The sequence below is a fragment of the Drosophila ananassae genome, chromosome 3L, assembly GCF_017639315.1.
Source record: "Drosophila ananassae strain 14024-0371.13 chromosome 3L, ASM1763931v2, whole genome shotgun sequence".
Lineage (NCBI taxonomy): Eukaryota > Metazoa > Arthropoda > Insecta > Diptera > Drosophilidae > Drosophila > Drosophila ananassae.
The window spans coordinates 10222657-10244155 of NC_057929.1; the positions used below are offsets into that span (position 1 = coordinate 10222657).

A 21499-nucleotide genomic window follows, 5' to 3' on the forward strand; every position below is an offset into this window, starting at 1 on the left:
GAAAAACAGTCCTACCGACCGATTGTTCGTGTAGAACGGCAACACTAATTTACAGATAGTGAAAAAATTAATTAACTAACTTTTTAAGCAAATAGGTCAAACCTGAATTAAATTATGGCTACTAAGACGAGTACAATTGAGCGTAACGCCAACGGATCAGCCAAGTCATCGACTCTACGGGAAATATGCGCGCGCGCGATCACAAAATCAGAGTGGGAGGACAAGGTGAGCAAAGTTCCGCAAACACGCTGGAATCTTCGACCCATATAACCAAAATGCGCCAAATCCTTTGCAGGAGGAGTTCCTAGACGTTATTTACTGGTCGCGACAGGTATTCGGCATCATCCTCGGAGTTATCTGGGGAATAGTGCCACTAAAAGGATTCCTAGGTCTTGTACTGTGAGTGGAGCTCAAGGTTATAAATAGAAACCGCCATTATTGACCCGATTATCCTTTTTAGCTTCGCCGGTATCAGCTGCGGCATTGTCTACCTGTATGCCATTAACTTCCAGAACGTGGACGAGGATGCTTATGGCGGTGTTTGGGAGCTGGTGAAGGAAGGCTTTATGACGTCGTTTGCCGGATTCCTGGTGACGTGGATTATCTTCTACACGGGCCTGCACTACGACTCCATAATGGCAGCGAAAGGGTCATAATATTCGCTCATCCCGTACGAAGCTGCATCCAAGCAATAATAGATTCAAGTTCCAGATCCCAACATGTTTCCATAGATCCCATTGCCAAGCCAAATAAGATAGCAGCTTCTGTTTTGTCCTTTTAAACTCGGTGTAGATTGTTAAACTTTTAGCTAATTACGGTCATACGATGCATTTGTCCTGTACTGTACCATCGGCACCGCAGAGATCTTTCCGTGAAAGATCCCAGTTAGCGGCTAGTTGAGAACAAAAGATACTAAATATATTTGTGTATGTCTAGACTAGAGTACAGAATACGATGAAGTAACTTGTTACGGCGTTTTATTTTAAGTATTGGTCTACGATTAAAAGGTAGCTGACAGGTCGGCGGACAGAAAGGATACTAGTATTCCATGGCCACGGCCCCCGCGCCGTTATGCGTCGATCCATTTTGTCCAGGTGCTGATTCTGCTTCCTGCTCATGCTGGAATTTTTCCGGAAGCTGCCCGCTCTGCAGGATTTGCGATAACCGTTCCACCTCCGCCAACGAGCTGGCACGTTTAATAGCTTCACGGATGCGCTGCATGTCCTCTGGGTTGGCCAACCGTCCTCCATCTGCCCCCCTGCCCTTACCACTGCTTGCTTCGGCAGCCAAGGCAGCGGCGGCACTCAGTTTGGATTTCCGACTGACCTCCTTCAACATGTCCTTGCCTTGTTTCGTTCGGAAGAACTCTTGGGCTGCCTGCCGGTCTTTTTGTTTTATCTTATGGAAGTCGAGCAGCCTCAGCTGCGGGAACTTGTAGGCCATGTACTCCCGGTAATTGGGCTTCGTGGACACTGGATTGATCAGCAGGCAAATGGTATCCAGTTTGGTGAATCCTGTCAACGGCTCGAGGTCGCTCAGCTCTTGCAGGTTGTTTCCGGTTAGAATAAGTGAAGACAAGTTGGGCACCACCTCCTCCAAGCCCTCGCTGATCCGCAGAATGCGGTTGTTGTTCAGAAGCAGGCATTTGAGGCGCGGAAGGTGCGGCAAATTATCCAGCTTGCGCAGATCATTGTCGGAGAGGTCGATGGTATCGAACTGGTCCAATGTGGCGCCCAGGTTCTCAATTTGTGGAATCTTGTAGCCGCGCAAATCCAGTTCGCGCTCCCGGCACGGATTTATGTACTGCATCGATTGGTTGATCAACTCTGGCGTTAGCTTCACCATCCTGGCAGTTAGTATGTCTTGAAATTCGGCAGAAAAGTTCCTTATATGGGTCCTTTTCAGTTTATTTTTCCAAAAACTAGAACAAATTTCAGCGACGCGAGTCAGAGATGAGCGAAGAGCGTGATTACATGTGCCGGTATCGATAACAGTGTTGTAAAACGGTATTGAAAAACGCACTGTTATCGTTTCAAAAAGCATTGGACGATAAAAGACCTCGCGCCATCTTTCTAATTTGAAATTAAAACTCAGGTTTAAGATGTTGCCCATTTAATTTGAATTTCAATAGATTACAATGAGATTTTTATTTTCTTAACTTTAATGAACACTTAAAAGATTCGATTTTGGTTTTTGAAGTCGAATGGCCTTTGAATGAGCCAACTATGGGAATCGGGTAACACTCAAAATTGAAAGTGTGTGTGGTCGGTGGTGGATGGGCAGAACGCTTTTCGCAAAAATCCAGTGTGTCTTTGGTGCAAACTACTTGATCTTCAAAATTTAAATGGAAATTCTTCGATTTGGTTACAGTAATTAGATTTGTGTAGTTTTTTCTTAAGTTTTTACGCTTCTCTCTTGTTTAAATGCATTCGGTAATTTGTTATCAGTAACGTCCTCGCTAATTCCTTAGAGTAAATTGTTAACTTTTTAGAAAATAATCAATAAACTCCGTCTCCGTTTCTTTTTAAATAAATGCATTCGTTTTTGGCGGCACAATACGCTTTAATGTTTGAAAACGGATTGTCGTTCGAATACTATAAGTATGTGTATAATTAAGGTAAATAAAAATCAGAAAATTAAAAACCATGAATACTTGTATTTGGAAGCAGTTATAAAAAATATTGTATTTCATTTAGATTTTGTTTAAATATTTTTTTTGTTTTGTTTTAGTTTTAGGCCATTAAAATAGTTCTTATATACGCAATCGATTTACATAAAGTGTATATAGGTGTATATCATATTCATTGCGTTATCTTCGTTAGTTTCATTGAAGTTGGTGTATAGCACACGCTAAAAATAGACTTCTGTTAATTCTGTATATTATTGGCACTTAACTCATTTAAAATACATAAAAATATAAAATATAGTACACAAAACATCTTTATAAATATGCAAAGGTAAATTTGGATAAAAGTATTAGGTTATATATCAATAAATAAATCACGTTCATTCAAAATTGCCAAATGAAAAACAATACACACGCGCCATTGCACATAAATTAATGGTTCAGTACGAATAAGTTGCATCTATCCATCTATCCTCCCTTTCATTGCCATCGCCTCCTAAATCACTTAATCATAATCATCTCCAAGCCCCGGCGATCAATCACGCAATCATCTGTGGCAGGTCAGGCGGAGGTCTGTCTGGGGTGTGAGGTGTGAGGGAATGTTGAGCATATAACTAGAACACTTATAAATCAACGACATCCTCCTTGGTGTAGGCCGAGTCTCTAAACATGCGTCGGTTCGCCATGCTCTGCTGCAGCTCTTCAACTAATGTCTCCTGTGGGATAGCGGGAAAGTAGGGCCACATTATTTCGATGTGGATTATCTGGACATGATGTACGGATAACAGGCATACAAGATTAACGAGAATGGAATACAGGCAACATGCGGCTTACTGACTACCAGACACAACTTAACGGCTACACACTAAGCAACAAATGCGGATGTTAGACGCACAGGATGATGAGCACCAAAATCAACGAAGCAACTTGGCCAGGCCACCAAAATTTCGAACGATGAACACAGTTCCAGTCCCGGAGCTCAAACCTCGAACAGTGTGGAGATCTCCTTGCCGGCGATCCGTTTAACGCCTCCGCTTTCCGCACAACTTCCCGACTTGCCAGCCAATTGGCCATTTCGCATGCTCAGGATCTCGTTGCTGATTAGACTTGCACAGGCCATGGCATGACGCTGCTCCTGCCGGGTCGAGGAGCTGCTACTAATGCTGCTAGAGCTACTGCTTGTCTGCTCCGTAGTTGTCTCGCTGCTGGTGGTGGTCACAACCTGCGTACGGGTCTGGTTCTGGCTGTTTAATACTGTCGTAGACGTACTGGAAGTGGTTGAAGAGCTCCCTCCGTTGGATGAGGTCGTGGATGTGGTGGAGGTGCTGCTCGTGCGCGCATTCGCTGTATTTAAGAGGGTTCTGGGCATAACAGGCGGCTTGAGGGGAAGTTCTTTACAAGTAACGAGTAGTACAACAAATCAAAATATGAAAATAAATAAGATACGAAACGAAATAAAAATCACATAGGTTGCAGATCTACAGATAAGAATGGTTCTAGGTTCTGGGCAGGCATCTTCAACAGCTACTCGTGCGCAATTGGTATATTCTACTTACCCAGTCGGTTAAGTCCAGCGGCTAGTTCGCGAACAGACTTCTTCTCCAGGGCAGCCCCTTTAAAGGAAAATTTAATTTTAAAATAGTTTCTTAGAGGTGCTTTGAGGAGCTTAACCTACCTGGTGTGATGCCCACAATGCTGCCACCTCCACTGGTACTGGTGGTTAAGGCTATGCCAGGCGTGATGCCAACTATAGAGCCACCGCTGCTTGAACCAAAAGCCACTACCTCGACTTCATCTAATAAAATGGGATATTTTTTACGGCTATGGCTTTTAAATTTTATTTTTGTGCACCCACCTTCTTCCAGGTTGTCTGGCGTGGAATCAGCATTCCCATTTCCTGTGACCAGCTCCCCACTGGCTTTCGGCTCGCTGCCGACTACCGACCAGGGTCGTGGCTTCTGCAGCACAATTGGGGTGCGCAGGATGCCATTGCCCGTCTTGACAATCACGCTGCCTTCGCCCGTGGCATGACTCTTAATTGAATCGCTGCTTGGCGACCGCATTTTATCATCCCGGGCGGTGGCCTTTAGAAGATTGGATGTGGGAATGGATGTCTCCTCGCCACCGGCACCAGCGCCCGGTCCGCCTTCAGTGCGCATCTTAACCAGCGGGGATTTGCGACCCACCAGAGGAGAATATTTCTCCAGATTGTCAGTGGAGCGAGATCTTGTGGCCCAGGAGGCACCTAGGTTAATGAAAAATCAAAATTTAGTAGGAAACTTTGAAAACATGAGGTAGCACGGCACTTACTCTTCAGCAGGGGCGACTGACGTTCCAATTTGATTGGACGGCGCTCCTCCAGAATAGGTGTAGTCTCCTCGGAGGTCATGTGTCCGTTTCCATCCCGGCTCATGGTGGGACTGTCCACAAACGACAGCGAGCTGCACTCCTCCGACGTGGGCGACACCAAGGGCGTGAGGGTAGTGGGTGTGACCGATCCGGGTCGGAAGAAGTGCTCCAGCCCCTCGCCAATCTCCCGACTGCCTCCGGCACACTCAGCATTAACCAGCGGCCGAGTGGGTGCACGCGTCTTGGCACGCTTTGGTCGACCCTTGACCAGGTGCTGCAGCTGGAAAGAAGCGCTCGGCAACTCGGTGATGGAGTCACAGCACTCGTCCACACCTCCGTCGTCCATGGCAGCGATGCTGTCGGTCATGTTGGTGGCACCGGCCACGGCAGCGGCTCCTGCAGCCGCTCGGGTCGACAGTTGGGAACTGGAGCGATGGGAAGAGGGCGAGTCCAGGAGATCTGGTATATGACCCAGGCTGAGATTCTCCACGACAGACTGGGGACGCACTTTCCTGGCAACGCTGCGCCGCTTGGTGGCCAGATGAGGAGTGGCCTAGTGGGTTAAAAGCAAAGCATTAGAGGGATTCACATAGGGATGGATGTATGTAATGTGCTGATTGGGGATTTTTCGTGTTTGTGAAATAATGAAGAATGTTTTTGTTTTCCGGGGGTTATTAAGAAATCTACAAATCAAAATAATCACAGAGATAGGCTAAGAGAGGAGCAGGCTACATAGTATGTAACATAATATGTAAAGGAGGACATCGAAGGGGGTCTGGATCCTGGAGAGATCCAGGCGCACAGATAGTATCTTAGAGATAGTTAAGAACAAGACAAAAACTACTTACAAGGTTGAGATATTCCAATTTCTTTTGTGTTTGTTTTGATTTTGAAATGCAATTTATGTAAATGAGTTGGAGACAAGGTATAATTAATGTAATTAGAACGAGTACGAGTATTTGCGATTTGTACAATTAAGTTTGGATCGTTGGATGATTGGTGATGATGATGAGAAGTAGTAGTAGATCAGGGCAGGAAGACACGAAAAAAATAATGAGCATGAGCATTTGGTATATACATTTAATTAATTTATTAATGTGATTCAATGTATTATCATTGGGTATCATTCTGAGTGCTTTGTTGTCTTTTTTTTTCTTTTTTTCATTGTATCAACTACTTCCAGCTAGTTGGGTATTAGAATATGACTTCATTTTTACACATGGAACGTACTAGGCTTATATATTTAATGACGAGAGAGTGTGTTGGGTGTGTGTTTGTGTATCTATGGATTATTATGGTGAGTTATACGAGTATCTTCTTGGTGTGGCGCTTGCCACTCTACTGTTCGCATATACTCTTATGAACTATTTATTTAGATTTTTTTGCTGAATTCGGAGGAGTCTATTGCATCCACTTGGGTAGCGAGAGATTTTCAACACTTACAGTGGGCGATTCCAGGCCCAGTTTGGGCAATATAGAGCCTCTTCCACCCGGCCGTATGATCAGACCATCCGCGTCCTGCAAGAGACAAGAAGAAAGATACCTTGTTGCTGTTAACGTGTCTAGGTTCACTCTAAATTGTTTTTCGATTCGGCAACTCCCCAAATTCCCCCAAAGTGGGTGAAATTCGATCGAAAGCGTTAAACCATTGGGACTGATAAGCATTGGGGCACCGCCGATCACAACAATGGCCACGGGTCGAAAGCGAAAGTAAACCAAACCAGGTGGAGCTCAGGCACAATGACATCACATTTGTCATTGTTTTTGGGTTTTGGAAACTTTATCAATGAAAACAATACTTATCAAGAATAAAAGTTAAACAACGCATGAAGTAACTCTCATAAAATGGTTGGTTTTTCTAAAAACAAATAAGCTTCCAAGATTTCATAGCTTCATAGATGGAAAATAGCTGAAAGGCCAACTATCCCCCACAGATATCTGAATAAAATTGATAAGAGCCATCCATGATAAGAACTTACATGACTGGAGCGGCTGCGAACGATGTCCGGCGTTTGCGGCTCGTCCAGCAGTACCGATGGCGACTCAGCAATGCCGAGGCCCCTGCGATAGCGGGTCAGAGCCTCCAAAACTTCATCAGTGGCCCTATCCGAGATGGCGGCTGCCAGGGATTGCTCGATTTCACTGAAAGTATTCAAGAAAAGTTAGAAATTAGATTGGAGAAGTAAAAATAAACTTAGAAAACTACGTTTTGGTGGACACATCATCCTCAGGTTCTGTCTCCCGGGTCAACTCTTCCATTGGCTCCTCATCCGGACACTCTCTATAGGCCGGGCTGCTGTGTGAGGACTTGGTGTCCTTGCCACCGAAGCAGCAGCACAAAGCGCCCATTAAACCCATTTTTTCTGGCCGAAGAATTCAGACTTTTGGCCAACAGCTGGTGGCTAACTGAAGGGCTGTTCGGAGTTGGCCAAGACCCGGCGGTGAGCCCAGATAAACTATTCGGCGTAGTCCGCAGCAAACACCAGACCAGACAGCGCTTGGCTCCGAAATCCCCGTCACAGTGGAAATGCATTCAGCTGTTTCTGGTTTTTCGGTGTGTGTTGTTTTTAATCTTATCTAAGCTCTGGCCGCTCTCTGGCTCCGGCCCCAATCTCCCACCAATACATGTTTTGGGGAGTACATGGGAGTACGGATGTGGGGAGCACTCTTCCATTGTGTTGGTGGCCAGAGCAGGAAGAGCGAAATGAGAGGCCCACTCGAGAAGGCATTTCGGGTATCGGAAAGCAAATGTTTGTATTCGGATGCCCCCTTCTGTTTACAAACGACGTGCAAAATCTACTGCGAATGTGATAATTCCAGCCAACAACTAGCATTACTACTTCTTGCCAATTTCTCTATAATTTTCCCCGTACATTTCCACTATCAGAACTCTAATTATTATTAGACTTGTGTAATCTTAAGTTTGATTATCAAAATCAACACGCAACACTTACTATTTACCCTCACATCGTTGAATAAACATGTTTACTCTGAGACCGTCGCTTTGTATTCAAATTTTTGCATTTTGGGTGACTCAAAATAAATAAATATTCGTTTTAGAGCTCCCCAGTGGCCCTCTCACCAACCTCTTTTGTTCGCGACTCTCATTTAAATAAAACCTTTTACTTTTCCCTCTCTTCTCTGCTTTCAAACTCCTCTTAACCTGTCCGAAACTTACCTAACTTTGTTCATGATCTCACTGCCGGCATTGTTCAGTAAACAGCTTTGGAGGAAGTCCTCGGGCACCAGCAGGCGTTCGGCCAGGACCTTCCGCAGATCCTGCACCACTATCTGGTTGCCCAGGGTCTTGGGACACTGCTCGATACCCGTTCGCATCATCGTCTCCAGCGTCTCCTCCAGATAGCTCTTGATCGTGTAGCCCAGCTCACTGGCCACTCGGGTCAGCTTCATCTCGATGGGATGGGCGTCGCTGCGAACCGCCTCCTGCAGCTTGGGCATCAGCTGCTTGCAGTTCTCCGCTTCGGTTATGAGGCGCTGCACCGCCGAGGCGGAATCACTGCCGCCCTTGGCCAGCGAGATGGTGTCCTGCGTCTCGGCTACTAGCTTGTCCACCAACTGGTGCGTGGAGGACAGCATGAATCCGTGTTGCAGCCGGAAGCCCTGACCATTGGTGCGCTTCAGTCCATTGCAGTTGCGCTGCAGCAGCTCCTGCATCTTTCGCATCACCGCATCCGTCTTGTCCGGATGACTCTTTAGGTGCGGAGCAATATCGAACACGGGGAACGGGATGGTGCGCATGCTGTGGTTGTGCTCCAGGGCATACACAATATCTGCATATCCCTGCAGCGTCACTGCATTCTTGTCCATGTAAATGGTTCGCAGTCGGTTGTTGATCTGCAGGGCTTTGGCCAACAGCCGGGCGCCCACATCTCCCATATAATTGCCACTGATGTCCAGCTTCTGCAGGCTCTGATTGCTGCCGAGGGCATTGATGAAGTCGTGCAGGTCGTGCTTCAGCTTGTTCTCCGAAAGCACTAGCTCGGCCAGGGGGAAGTCGTCCTTCTGGATGAGGTTCACCAGGGCGTCCATCACGGGGGGAATGTGCTTTGGCTTCATGCCCGTTAGGTTGCGGGTTAAGTATAGCGTTCGTATTGAGGGGTTCTTTGAGATGGCCGTCAGCACGGGCGCCAGTTCAGCATCCAAATCTGTTTAGGGGATATAGGTTGTTAAGGATATTTAGGTTTTATTTAATTCCTTTCTCACTGTTGTCGCTGATGTCCAGGCTTTGCAGCACTCGTACTCCGTGGATGCAGGACTCAAGCACGTGGGCGCCTTGGGTGCCCAGCGTGTTGCCGCTGAGATCTAGATGAAGTCCAGCTGTGGATTCGTTGCAGGCCAGGCCGAGCAGCAAATTCTTAAGAGCTTCCATGGGCAGCTTGCAGCCGGCTATGTTGAGGTGCTTCAGACTGAGGGTGCTGGTGAAGAATTGCTTGAACGAGGGCGGTATCTCCTTGCCCTTTTTGGTGCTAAACGAGTTGTGCGATACGTTGAGGTGGGCCAGGTGCGTGGCACAGCCGCGCAAGAGAGCTCCAAACAACTGCAGAAATATATAGAAAATAAGCTTTAGAGTTTGCAACTTTCAAATGTATTCCTTAACATACATTTTCCAATGTGATGTCAGTCGAGGCCAGGTCCAAGTGCTCCAGCACATTGGGTTGAGCCAGGAAGTTGTGCAGATTCTGAAAAGAAATGAAGAATTTAATTTAAAAACAAACCTACTTAAGTTATAAAGAAGTACTCACGGTTATATCATCTTTGAGACTATTACCACTTAGGTCTAGATACGTGAGCGAGTTGGAAATACTTTGATTGAGCGTCAGGGAGTGGGACATCTGGTTCACCCCCTTCGAAGTCAAGCCGCAGTGGGCCAGGGCCAGCTTGCACAGACCCTTGGACACCTTGGCGATGGGTCCGGCCAAGTGGATGGCACCTGATCCGAAAGAGAACAAAAATGTTAATATCAGGTGAAGGAAATCCAAAGAAGGATGAAAGAAAAGCTTGATCTTTGTGGCCAATTCGAACATTTATAGTTTTTCGAACCAATTGTGCTTAGATAGAGCAGAGTACTGGAAGACGAACGAATATGAAGACAATGTATGAAAGAACCTTGTCGAATGAGCTGAAACCTGTGTGGCAATTGGAGAGTGAGTGATCTGAACAATCCATTCCAATAGAATCAATTTTGGGGGTTCGACAATGGCCACACAAGTCGCAAATGAAGTTGCAAAAAATAGACAAAATAACAATTTCAACGGCAACATAGCAGTAACACAACAACACAACAAGAATGCATGACAAATGTTAATGTTTGAGTTCAGAGTTGATGGCTGTAGGTGCTATCTATGGTGGTGTCTATTGGTGGCTGCAAACCTTGTACAATCTTTCCGAGTAGGGCGCACAATGAGCTCGCTCCTACACAGTTCACAGAACCGAAATGGCAATCGACAAACGACAACACACAGATTAATGTTGGGGGGAAGAGAAACGATAGCAGAAAGGTAGACAAAAATTGGATTAATTGGATTATGCGAGGCGGTGGGTGGTCTCGATTACAACCAGGTTCGTTGCCAGGTCTGAGGCGGTAGCCAAGGGACAGTTGATTGACGCCTCGAGGGGGTCTGGGAGTACGCACCTTTATCCTCAATTATATTGTGGCTCAGATCAATGGTGCGAATGGCGGGATTGCTATTCGTTATCACAGATATCGATAACTTGTTTAGGAAATCCCATCTGAAAGAGGTTCTCGTTTTAATAATTGTCTTTTCTTTAGCTGAGTTGGAGTAACCTTAATCCTAGCGCCTCCAGATGCAGCTCCTCCAGCCACATCGAACGCTTGAGCACGTGCAGGATGCGTTCCAGGGTCTCGTGGGACAGTCGCATGTGGGCAGCCTTCAGGCCGCGAAAAAATGTATTATACTCCAGAGCGGAAACAATGGCCATCAGGTCTCTGTTGGAGGCAAAAAGCAAACAAAAGATTATAACATCAGACTACGTCAGACTATAAGAGCCAACTCACTTTGGTTCCAGGTGGTCAAAGTCGCGCAGGTTGAGCACTCGGGTGTCGTGGGACAGATAGATGGTGTCCACGTCCCAGGCCACCTCCTCGCGATAGGGAACGCCATGGAAGTCGCACATGCAGGCGTACTGGGCACTGAATCCGCCGCAGGGGCCGACATTGCGCGGATCAGAGGGTCGGAATTCCTCGGAGAATATGGTCTCTCGCTCCGGTGGCTGGATATCGATCTGGAGGAAGAAAGGAAGAAAGCCAGTTCAACGACCCGATGCTAAAATTCGTTTCAAAAGTTTTCGGCCATCATCGTCTCGAGTGGCCCGCCTTTGTTGTGTTTGTGGCTCGAGATGACCAACTTGAAGAACAATGCAAACTTTTCGGCCAGCCTGCAAGTTTCTCAAAGCGCCCACCTCTTCTTTTCTCATCCCCTGTCCATTGTAGTAGTTTTTAATTTCGCATTTAACACTCTGGCTCTGGATAAGTGAGCGTTTTGATGGCTACATTTTAAGGCGTCAACACGGTGGATGGTGGATGACGTTTAAATCGCGTGCCCTGCTGCAATTATCTAAGCCATGTGCACCTTCAATTGTTTGTTTGTTGTTTGCATTTTGTCTTTAAATGTCTGAAGTTAAAACCCGCTGAGCCACAATGGTTGTGGGTGGCTGGTCTGGGCCCCGATCTCTGGCGATTTGCATAAACGTTGCCGGCATAATTTACGGCCAACTCCCGACCGGCCGGGAGCATTATAAATGCATTGAATTATTAACCCCAACAGTTTGCAGATGACGACGTTTATGCACTTGCCGCTTAATTGGGTAGCAGGTCGGGGGCGGTGCGATGGCATGGCTCAGTGGGTGACATGCCCCGTGAATGTGCCCCATGACAACGACAGATACACACACACCAGTTCTCTAAATATTTAATTAATTATTAATTAAAGCCAGACGTGAGTCAGCTCGGGTACAAGTGGCTTGCCAGTTAAGAGGTCATATTATCGGTTCAACTTCAAAAACTTATCATGTATATCTTTAAAAAAAAAAACAATCCTTAAATACTTGCCTTTCGTATTATGTATTTGAGAGGAACTGTTGGAAAAATCTGCTTGATGGCTGAGGCCAGATCGGTTAGAATGACATCAGCGTTCTGCAGAATGAACACAAACAGAATAAAGATAATTACACATAGAACATCATATCATATAGTGGTTAGTGGGTAGTTAACCGTACCGAGCTGAAACTGCCCGCATCGCCGGTGGTTGCGAACGAGTAGGGCCGATCGTTGGTCACAATGGAGAAATGGGTGGGCTTCTTGCTCTCGACTCCTACGATGTCCAGGTAGTGGAAATGGCATTCGATCTATTTAACAATTAATTAATTAATTAGTTGAGAATATAGTTAGTGTAGGTACTATGTTGGAAACTCACCTTGGTGGGCACTTTGGCACTGAGCAGATATACCCTCACGGGTGTAAAGACCTGTGTCGGCGAGAAGAGGTGTGTCGGAACATGAGCGAAAATTGTTGTAACATAATTGGCAAGAAAAGCACCAGCCATCCAGCCATCCCATCCAGCCAGCCAGACATGCGTGCCAGCATGCATGGCCAGCACCAAGGAGGAGACCATTTTTCAGGCAGTCATTGGAGTATAACTGCATTATCTGAAAGGAGCTAGCTCTTAACTCAATTTTGGCCTTTCGCAGCTCTTAATTGGAAATCAAAGTGCGTCTAATAATTCGTTTAGAATCCATAAGACACTCAAATGCACAAATGCCAATGGGTGTGGGCCAAGTCGGCGCTCAAGGGCTTTCGTAATTGGACACTTTGTCTCGGCCACCTTGTAAGCCGCTTGCACAAATCAATTTTCCGGCTGTGTGCGCCCTCCAAGCGGCCGTACAAGTGGCCAGGTGCTTGCAAATTAGCATATCCCCAAGACCCCAGGAGCACCAGGGAGAAGTCGTGACGCGCCGCCGCTAAGTAGGCTATAAAATATCAATTACGGGGCCAGTCTAGTGCCTAAGAGGTTAAGCCAAGTTCAGAGCTAAATGACTGACAAAGTGGTTGAATTCTTTGACACAAACTCCTTTATTTAAATCTATACTTCAGCCATGAGCCACAAAAGCACAAACATTCATTACTTTAATGGCACTTTGCCTCCGAATTCAGGGCAATTACGTTCTCGAGGATGCAATTTCCATCCACAAATTGGACCGCCGACTGGCCACTGCATCTTCCAAAACAGCATCTGTTGGCCGCATCTGGAATTAGCCGAAAGCTATCTATCCACTTACCAGAACACGATTCTCCGTCTTGTCGCCTTTCGTCTCCAGCTTGACCATGTACTTGACGAGTATCTTTGTGTGGCGACCCAGTATGGACTTGACGCTTTCTGCAAAGAGGGAATCACATAGAGATTGTTGAGAATCAAATCGAGAATGAAGATCACTTGGCGACGGAACGGAAATGCAATTAAAAGTCCGTCTCAGTCTCAGTCGCTGTTGAATTAGTCACATCCGAGGTCGCGGGCAAGTCGCTCTCGAAAATTGCGTCGTATAATACCCGTATCACAGTAACTCTCAGAAAATATAATGAAAAATGGGCCAATTATACATTCAAATATTATTTTAATCTCAGAAATGTGACTAACAATTATTTCTAAAACTGATAAGATATCTAAAGAACGTTTGATATTGAAAATCATATTGATATATGAAATATTTCGCACTTTCTACTCCCTAGGTTGTTATATCTTTCCCCACACAACGGAATGCATTGTCGTCTATATGAATATATATATATATATATATATATATATAATTTTTGAGGCTTTGTTGTGCATGCCAAAGTCGAGTATTATATCATTGGCCGTCAGTAAAGCGATTTTATTCAAACGAATTCAAATGAAACACGTAGAGGAGGCAATTTTCAGACTGTGGCACCCTCTTGTGCTCCTCCAGAGCTCCCCCCCACCAGAGATTCATTGCGGCAGCTACTTAGCATATACTCCCAAGCACACGACACAGTCCTCCTCCACACGACGAATTATATACAAGTGAGATATCTGACTAAGGCGAGGAAGGGAGGGATCCATTTGGGGGTGACAATATTATGTCATGCTACGGGCATGTCAGATTCCGATTCCTCCGGCACGGCACCACCTCAGTGGCACAAAGCCGAGAGTTATGACTCCCTGTCTGGGCATGCCGGGGCCCAGGAATGAAAAGGAACCGGAGCTGGCAAGTGCCAAAGGGGAAATGGAATTGAAATGTCGAATATTCCAACTGCCAGCAAGGTTGGCAGGCACAACAGGCACTCCTTTCTTTCAAATATTATTATCTTTTAAAGGAGATGATACTTGATTTTAAGTCAAAAGAGTCTGAATCTCAATCTTGACCATCCTCAAGACCTGGCAAGTGGTCTCTTAAAAGCCAAAATAAACAGAAACCGCTTGTCTTTATGGCCAATAAGCTGGCCAACCGACCCGGGGAGTGGGTGACTATGATAATGGGCGGCAATTGCGCGGCGTTATGGCCAAAATAGACTGTTAAGACATTTCGGCACGCACGCACTCCACTGCACACACGCACACACCACTGTGGTGTGTAGTTTTGTGATAAAAATCAAGCGGCCATAATCAACAACAGCTCACTGATTCCCTACACTCTTAATTAGAGCTCAAGCGCGTCGAAATGTGAACGAACTTCGGGCAGAGAAAGCCCCATTTGTTGCCTATGAACTCTGGGGTGGCAGGCAGTAGTGTGTCAATATCAAGCGGAAGAACTACCAACAAATGCCGGGGAGCGGAAATTAGAGAAGTTTTGAATACGCTTTCCTGTTCTATCCAACCAACAATAGGCTACACATGTCATGCCAGAGTTTATAATTGAAAATATTTCTAAATAGCCTGGTCTGAGCTCTAAAATGGTCTATTTATGATGGAATTACTTTAAGAACCTTGTAGAATAACCATAAAGGTTAAAAAAGAGGGGGAGTAAAGTAAAGAAGTGCAAATATTGAACTCTGAAGAGTAAACCTGAGAGCTCTGCGGTCAATATTTGTCATTCGGGGCCAGAGAGTGCACCTTCGTCTGGCCCTGATGGCCTGTCTGCACCGGACACCGTTGCGACTTCATTTCCGCCACAAGGAAATTTGGCTTTAATTGCCTTTTGCGGTTATTTTGCTCAGTGGCTCTGGGCTGCAATGATCACAGAATGGCATTTCCAAATGCATAACTAACTACACTCGAACACAACAGGGCTCTATCTTCTCCTCTTTGGAACTACAAGTTTTTCTTTGTTTTTAGAATTTTTCTGACAGTGTTCTAGTTGTATTTGACTTTGGGGTTCAAAGTACTGATTCTCGAAAAGTTTATCAAAAAGTTAACGCTCGACTGGGGAGCTGCAGGCGGCAGTGGCAGTCGGCAGTCGGCAGGCATTGACAATCTAAGCTGGCATAAAAGCCAACGAGTGTGACCCAATTCAGTGCATTTTTCCACTTTTTATTCCACCATGTTTTCATTTATTTTGCAGCTGCCGAGCTCAGCACAATGGCAGAGATTACACGAGTTCAAAATACTCAAACTATACAAGTGTCGGTGGCGGCGGGAGTGAGTGGGTTTCTGGCTGGCTGGCTGGATGTGTCATCGGTCTGGGAGCGCCTCCTAAGCGCCTGGTTCTCTACCCTTTGGCCGCTGCAGATTCTAATGGACATTATTGTTTTCTCTTAGTTTGTGGAAATAAAAAGGCTGTCCAAGAGTAGGAGGAGGCAGGATACCTCTAAACAGTAGGACAATGACTGTCCTGAGGTGTCTGATAAGGAACTATATGATACCTGGTACAACTCAGGTCTATTTCTCTAAAGATAGCTATCTAAAAACCATAACAAAATCACTTTTAAACCTTAAATTCCATAGTCATTGAATTTTATTTGATGTACTGACACTGACAGTGGGCTCTCTGGGCCATAATCTTCGAAATGTGAGTAGGCCAACAATGATTTTGGCCATAACGGCAACTGCTTTTAATGCCCAAGCCCAAAAAGAAAGAAAAAATCAAAGACAACAATGGCAAGGCCTCTGCCAGCCAGCCAGCCAGAGTCAAGCGCCAACACAAAAGAAAGTTGAGTCAAGTTGAGTATTTTTATTTTCGTTTTTTCTTAACAAAGTTGCGATTACTTTACGTTATGTTAATTATATTTTCACAATCAGCCAGAGAGGGGATAGTAGTAGTAGTATCTACAAGTAAGATAACTGAAATGCAATTGTAAACTTTTAACAAAGTTTTGATCAGAAATGTAGGTCAGGAACTGCTGCTGCTGCTCCTCCTCCTGTTCAATCGAGTAAACAATAATATATATTTTTAAAACTTGTGACTGACTCATTTGAGTCACTGTTGATCTAATTGCTTTTCGTTTATTTTCGGAGGCGGTGGTGGCCACTGGCCAGTTTAATTCGCTTGACCTCAAAAAGCAATTTATTGTGCGAATTTAGTCGTTCGCTGGGCTTTTGTGCAGAGGAATAGAAAGCGACAGGTTCTCCTACGACTCCACAGAGCCATCCGAGTATGTGTATCTCTTTCTGGATGGTCATACTCCTCTCTCTTTCTCTCTATCTCTGCACCCAACAAAGTGGGCCAAAAACAGATGGCCAGCTTCTAGCCATCTGCAGGTCAGGGATGCGAGCCGCGTCATTAACGTCACTTGGCGGGTGACACAATTTCCCCAACACCACTAAACCACTACACCATCTACCCCACCACTCCACCACCCATCGATGCAGAGAAAGAGAGGGCTATACTTATATGGGAGCCTGGAGAAAGAGACGGGAAGCTATTCGCATTTGGCAACTGGCAGCTGGAAAATGGAGCACATGAGCGTGTTTCGGCTTTATTTTTTGTAGTTTTTTTTTTTTATTCTGCGTGCGCTGCTTCGTTAGTTTGTTCTTTTCCCTCTTTTTTTCAATAGTTTTTTTTTATGACTTTTTTTTACAAGCTTTTTAATGTGTTTTCGAGATGTTGTCAGACTAGTTCGACGCCAACTTTCGGAGTCTCCCCGAAATCAACGGCAGGTGAGAAATATGCCCCACTAATGAGCGGAGAGGATAACAACTGGGGCACAGGCCGCCGAGCTGGAAATGGAAAATGGGAGCAACTGAAAGCGAGAGTACAGTGGAGATATGGGTCACCTCCCCACCAGCTCCTACCAGTCTCTAACCAACTGGAAGCTGGAATCCCGAGGAGGAGGATTAAACACGAGGCATTTAAATATGCAGAGTAATTGCAGCCAATTGGCCACTTAGTTGCATGCCAAATGGCCGGCCTCTTAATTACAGGCATAAATTATCGAGAGCTCCGCAAAGTGGGTCATTCGGGGGTCAGCTATCGGGTATCGGAATGATTCGCAAATGAGGCCAGTCCCCAGAGGCCTCTTGCTTTTGTTTCAAATTCGAATCGTTTTGCATTTTTTTTCAGGCATTTTTTTCTCACACCCATCTCCGGCAGTGAGACTTGGAGGCTGGCCATCCATTTCATTGCCTTCTGGCCTGGACGGGGAAGGTCAAGCGATTTGAATCTGAATTTTCAATTTGGCAGCCAGAGGCGGGGAATTAGGGTTAATGGAAGGAAAGCTGGACAGCCGGAGGGGCTGTTGCATAACAACTAGTTCACAAAACTTTATATTTTCAATAATTTATAAGACAGTTTCTTGACTTTCCGCTTGTGCCTCAAGTGTTTACTAGGGAAGTCCCTTGTTTATTTGGCTTATTGCAGTGAGTAAGAGTAACCTATTACCAGAAACCCAGGGCCTGGAGCATTGTCTGCCCAGTCTACCCAGAGTGAGTGAGTAAGTGGAGACGCACAGCACGAGATAAGCCTTTGAAGGCCTGGAAACAAATAAACAAACAAGCCGGAATATGGAAAAACAGTGCGAAACCATCAATAAACTTTCAACAAGTCGGTTTCCGTTGGGCAAGGTGTGGTCAGAGGCGTTGCCCAAGATGGAAGGGGCATCGGGAGCACCCCCCTTTATGAAGTAATAGCACCTGATTTGAAAAACAAACCAGAGAACCTCTAGCACTAAGGCGGGGTGTCTGAAATTTGTCATCGAATGTCAGTGGCGGAGAGTATCAAGTAGCTTTTAAGATGTGTTGTTGTGGAAAACCTTGTACTCAGTAGTGTTCTGGCAGTGGAGTGACTCATCGCCTCCCCAATGGCAGGGCCAGTGGCAGTGCCTCCATAGCCCATTCCAGATGATCTTCTATTGCTCACCTTCGTCGCGCTTCTGCTTGACCACGTCCCGTATCTGCAGCTCCATAATGCGCCGCAGATACTGATCGATGTGAGTCATCATCTCGACCGTGTACATTTTAGCCATTCGCGCGCGCGTTAACGGTTTGCCCGCAAACCCAACAATTGCAATTGTAATTACACTTATCGAGCAACCCGACGACGAGGCTGATGATATATGTATGCCTGGATGCGAGTTTTTAACGGACTTGGTAGTATTGTTGGTAGTACACTGCTGCCACTTTCAAATGCCGGCCGAGCACCGAACGCGGCAATTTCAGCACTGAGCCTCGATAGCCGCGATCCTCTTATCAGTTGACTTTGTAGCTTATCAGCGGAGAGGGAAGAGAACGCTTCAGGGTATGGGTTTACAGGGTGATTTATTGGAAGAAGCTCCGATTGTCACAACAAAGGTATTAGTTGGGTATGCTAAGCACGTTCGAAGGCTGGGACATTAGGTCATAAGAACCAGAAAACATTCAATAATTATTCCTTATTCAGAAAGTAATAGTTAGCAGAGCAATAATAATATTATATTGCCAATAAAATCCAAAAGAATGCAGGGCACTTTCTTATCAAAGAACCTCTTTCTTTGTTGGGGGAGCTGGAGCTATGATTTATGAGGGTGATGGCCCACGACAGGTGTCCAAACAGCAACATTTAAATTACAAAAACAATATCAAGAGAAGCGTGTCGAAATTGCATAAATCAGATGGGCGATCGCTCCCATTATGTAATTATGAAACGCCCAATTGGCTCTGTCTCTGAGTTTATTTTGGAAAGCCCCACTAGAGGAGGCAGTCGGGCAGTCGGGAGTCACACCATAAATAAAACTGTCAATGGGCGCTCCAGATTCCAGGGGCTTTTCTTGCCCACCAGCTGTCGTCGTAAATGATGGAGCCCCCACTTAATCAGAAACTGTTAATTGGCAGACACACAGTAGAGTTTGCTTCGAAAGCAAATCAGTCTAAAGGATGCCAGCTAGGATAACAGCCAAAGCAAACACGCCAGCCAGCCAGCCAGCAAATAAACAGAAAAAGGTGTCAACACCCACACCTGGACAGGATCTGACAGCAATGAGAGTTGGAGTTGGAAGACTCACTGTCACTGCACTCTAATTAAATCACCAGGCATGATGGAGATTCTAAACTAATTTGTAGTTAGAATTTCAAGTTAGAATTTCTAGATACCTCCAAACACATTTCATTCCAAATAGCCCCTGGCGCAGAACCATCCGGCTTCCAATCTAATAGGGATGAACTGTGACGATGACTGTGATTGGGAGAGGCACCTGTACTGTCTTTTGTCAGATCGCTTTTCACGCCCCGCGGAGTTGGCAACAGGCCGAGCGTTAACCGATTTCCGTAGGAACCAGAACCATAATTGATAGCCATGTTTGAGAAGAAACTTATCTCTATTTTTAATTTTTAGAATTTTTATTTTATGAAATGGCAAAGAAACCCAGGAACTGACCTTATATGGTTGTTTTTAAAGCAATTTATGATAAAAATTTCATAAAATGTATGAATCAGAGTCTAGGGGGGAGAAAAAAAACGCAGTGCATTCCTAACTGTGGGTGGTGGTGGGGTGTTGTGCTGAGGGGGTGGTTGGATAAGAGTGGGCGGTGGAGGGGGTGTCGCATTCAAGAAGACGGAAGCCGGCGGCGGCCCAAACACACCCACACACACACACACTCAACACCACACATCAAATGAAATGGCCGCCCAAGAAGGGGGATGCCCAAGAAGGCATCTGCATCTGAATTTGTTTTTGTTTTTGTTCAGTCTCCAAAACAAAGAAAGGGGGAAGGGTGAGGGAGAGGGGGAGTAAGGAAGGTGAGAGAAGGACAACGGAGAAAGAGAGTGATAAGGGGGAAGAGAGACTGCCAGGACATATTACTCACCGTTGAGGTCCTTGGTTAATTGCGAGCGAGTCGACATTTTGTCTTTTGAAAAAGAAATTCTGGCGGTTTCAAGAGACTCCTGTTGTTGTTATTGGATATTGATGTTGTTGTTGGTGATGTTGTTTTTGTAGTTAGTGCTGGCGAAAGTGGCAGCGGCTCAGTTCAGTGAAAATGAAGTCAAACAGGAATAACCAGGAAAGGGCCAACAAGCAACGAATTTTGACTCAAAACATCCGCTCCACCGCACTCCTCTTGTTGTTGTTATTATTTTGTTGTTGCTGTTGTTGGTGGTGCTGATGGTGATGGTGGTGGTGGTGGTGGTTCGATTTCAATCCTGACACGCCTTGCAGCCCGAAACTGGATTTTTGAGCCGCCGCTGCCGCTACGCATCCCGTGCGAACACCAAAAATCGCCGATCGGACATTCCTTTTAATTATTATTAATCGAATATCCCCCAAATTCAAAGATGCAGCAGTTTTTTCCTGCCAACTTCACATTATTTGCACACACACGCACAATTTCGGTTTTTCACGCGTTTTTCCTGAGTTTTCCACCCTCGTCGTCGTCGCGGGGCCAGGAAAACTCGCACTCCTGCGAAGGACGCCGCCGCACAGACTGCCACTTGGTTTTCTTTCAACTCTTTTTTTTTATTTTCTTCTGCCGTTTCAGTTAGCAACTTTGTTTGCCAATTTAAGCCGACACTTTTCACTGTTTTCCTTTTAAATCCCCGATTAAGAATGTATCCATCCAGCTAGGCTTCCACCATGTCCTAGTACTCGAATATTTTTTTTATTTTCGGTCAAAATATTTATCTTAAAAAACCCTAATGCGCCTAATTTATAATAAAGCAATTCCGGCTAAAACAGCCAATTTGCGGATCTCGGTTAAAAATTAATAAAAATCCGCAGCGAACGAAGTGAGCTCGAGGAAATGGTGTGACCGAATCCGCAAAAACACTCCGTTTAGGGGGGGACCTCATAAAACAGTGTAATAATCCACATGAATATAATTGTATTGGTTGGCAACTCTAAAGCAATCTAAAGCAATCGAAAAATAAAATTTATAAATGAGAAATAGATACTAGATAGATAATAGATAGTATTTTTTAATCATTACCTTTATATACCTTCCAATCATAAGTATTTAAAGTTATAACGGTTTCATTTCGGAAGGTGAGCCCTAATAATTTCTCTGTTGCGCTTACTTAAAATATGAAAGATATTGAGGTTTTATTTACTTTATTATTATTTTATTCATAGTTTTTCTTGAAAAATACAGAAACGAGTACTATGTTGAAATATAAGTTCAAATTTGAA

The 21499-nt window shown here is 45.2% G+C and overlaps 3 protein-coding genes across 10 annotated transcripts; 1 reads left to right on the forward strand and 2 right to left on the reverse strand.

Annotated features, from left to right (window-relative positions):
- The first annotated feature begins 12 nt into the window (after positions 1-12).
- On the forward strand, positions 13-963 carry LOC6496037 (respirasome Complex Assembly Factor 1). Its single transcript, XM_001960057.3, has 3 exons — positions 13-225; positions 296-399; positions 461-963. The coding sequence occupies exons 1-3, from the start codon at positions 115-117 to the stop codon at positions 654-656; spliced, it is 411 nt and encodes a 136-aa protein (XP_001960093.1). The 5' UTR covers positions 13-114; the 3' UTR covers positions 657-963.
- On the reverse strand, positions 961-1845 carry LOC6494564 (probable U2 small nuclear ribonucleoprotein A'). Its single transcript, XM_001960058.4, has one exon. It carries the CDS (start codon positions 1843-1845, stop codon positions 1039-1041), a length of 807 nt encoding a protein of 268 aa, XP_001960094.1. The 3' UTR covers positions 961-1038.
- LOC6494562 (F-actin-uncapping protein LRRC16A) lies at positions 961-21450 on the reverse strand. Of its 8 annotated transcripts, XM_014907356.3 has the most exons (22): positions 21300-21450; positions 20184-21220; positions 13292-13389; positions 12430-12480; positions 12233-12361; positions 12066-12149; positions 11013-11239; positions 10782-10943; positions 10629-10726; positions 9739-9926; positions 9598-9675; positions 9200-9533; positions 8154-9141; positions 6955-7117; positions 6419-6493; positions 5824-5844; positions 4937-5528; positions 4482-4871; positions 4302-4421; positions 4183-4239; positions 3612-4018; positions 961-3342 (listed from the first exon to the last, which is right to left on the reverse strand). In XM_014907356.3, the coding sequence occupies exons 2-22, from the start codon at positions 20218-20220 to the stop codon at positions 3250-3252; spliced, it is 4392 nt and encodes a 1463-aa protein (XP_014762842.1). In that variant the 5' UTR covers positions 20221-21220; positions 21300-21450; the 3' UTR covers positions 961-3249. The 8 variants fall into 8 exon arrangements, 7 of the variants coding, with proteins under 7 accessions (XP_014762842.1, XP_014762845.1, XP_014762849.1 ...); XM_014907359.3 differs by lacking the exon at positions 5824-5844; XM_014907363.3 differs by lacking the exons at positions 20184-21220; positions 21300-21450 and adding an exon at positions 18263-18560.
- Between the last annotated feature and the right edge of the window lie 49 nt (positions 21451-21499).

Coding starts and splice junctions, on each gene's coding strand:
- LOC6496037 (XM_001960057.3), top strand. CDS start 115: ATGGCTACTAAGACGAGTACAATTGAGCGTAACGCCAACGGATCAGCC. Junction 226..295: donor AATCAGAGTGGGAGGACAAG/GTGAGCAAAGTT, acceptor AATCCTTTGCAG/GAGGAGTTCCTAGACGTTAT. Junction 400..460: donor GGATTCCTAGGTCTTGTACT/GTGAGTGGAGCT, acceptor TATCCTTTTTAG/CTTCGCCGGTATCAGCTGCG.
- LOC6494562 (XM_014907363.3), bottom strand. CDS start 18,368: ATGGCTAAAATGTACACGGTCGAGATGATGACTCACATCGATCAGTAT. Junction 9,927..10,628: donor CAATATAATTGAGGATAAAG/GTGCGTACTCCC, acceptor CTTTCGGATCAG/GTGCCATCCACTTGGCCGGA. Junction 6,494..6,954: donor TTCGCAGCCGCTCCAGTCAT/GTAAGTTCTTAT, acceptor TGTCTCTTGCAG/GACGCGGATGGTCTGATCAT.
- LOC6494564 (XM_001960058.4), bottom strand. CDS start 1,845: ATGGTGAAGCTAACGCCAGAGTTGATCAACCAATCGATGCAGTACATA.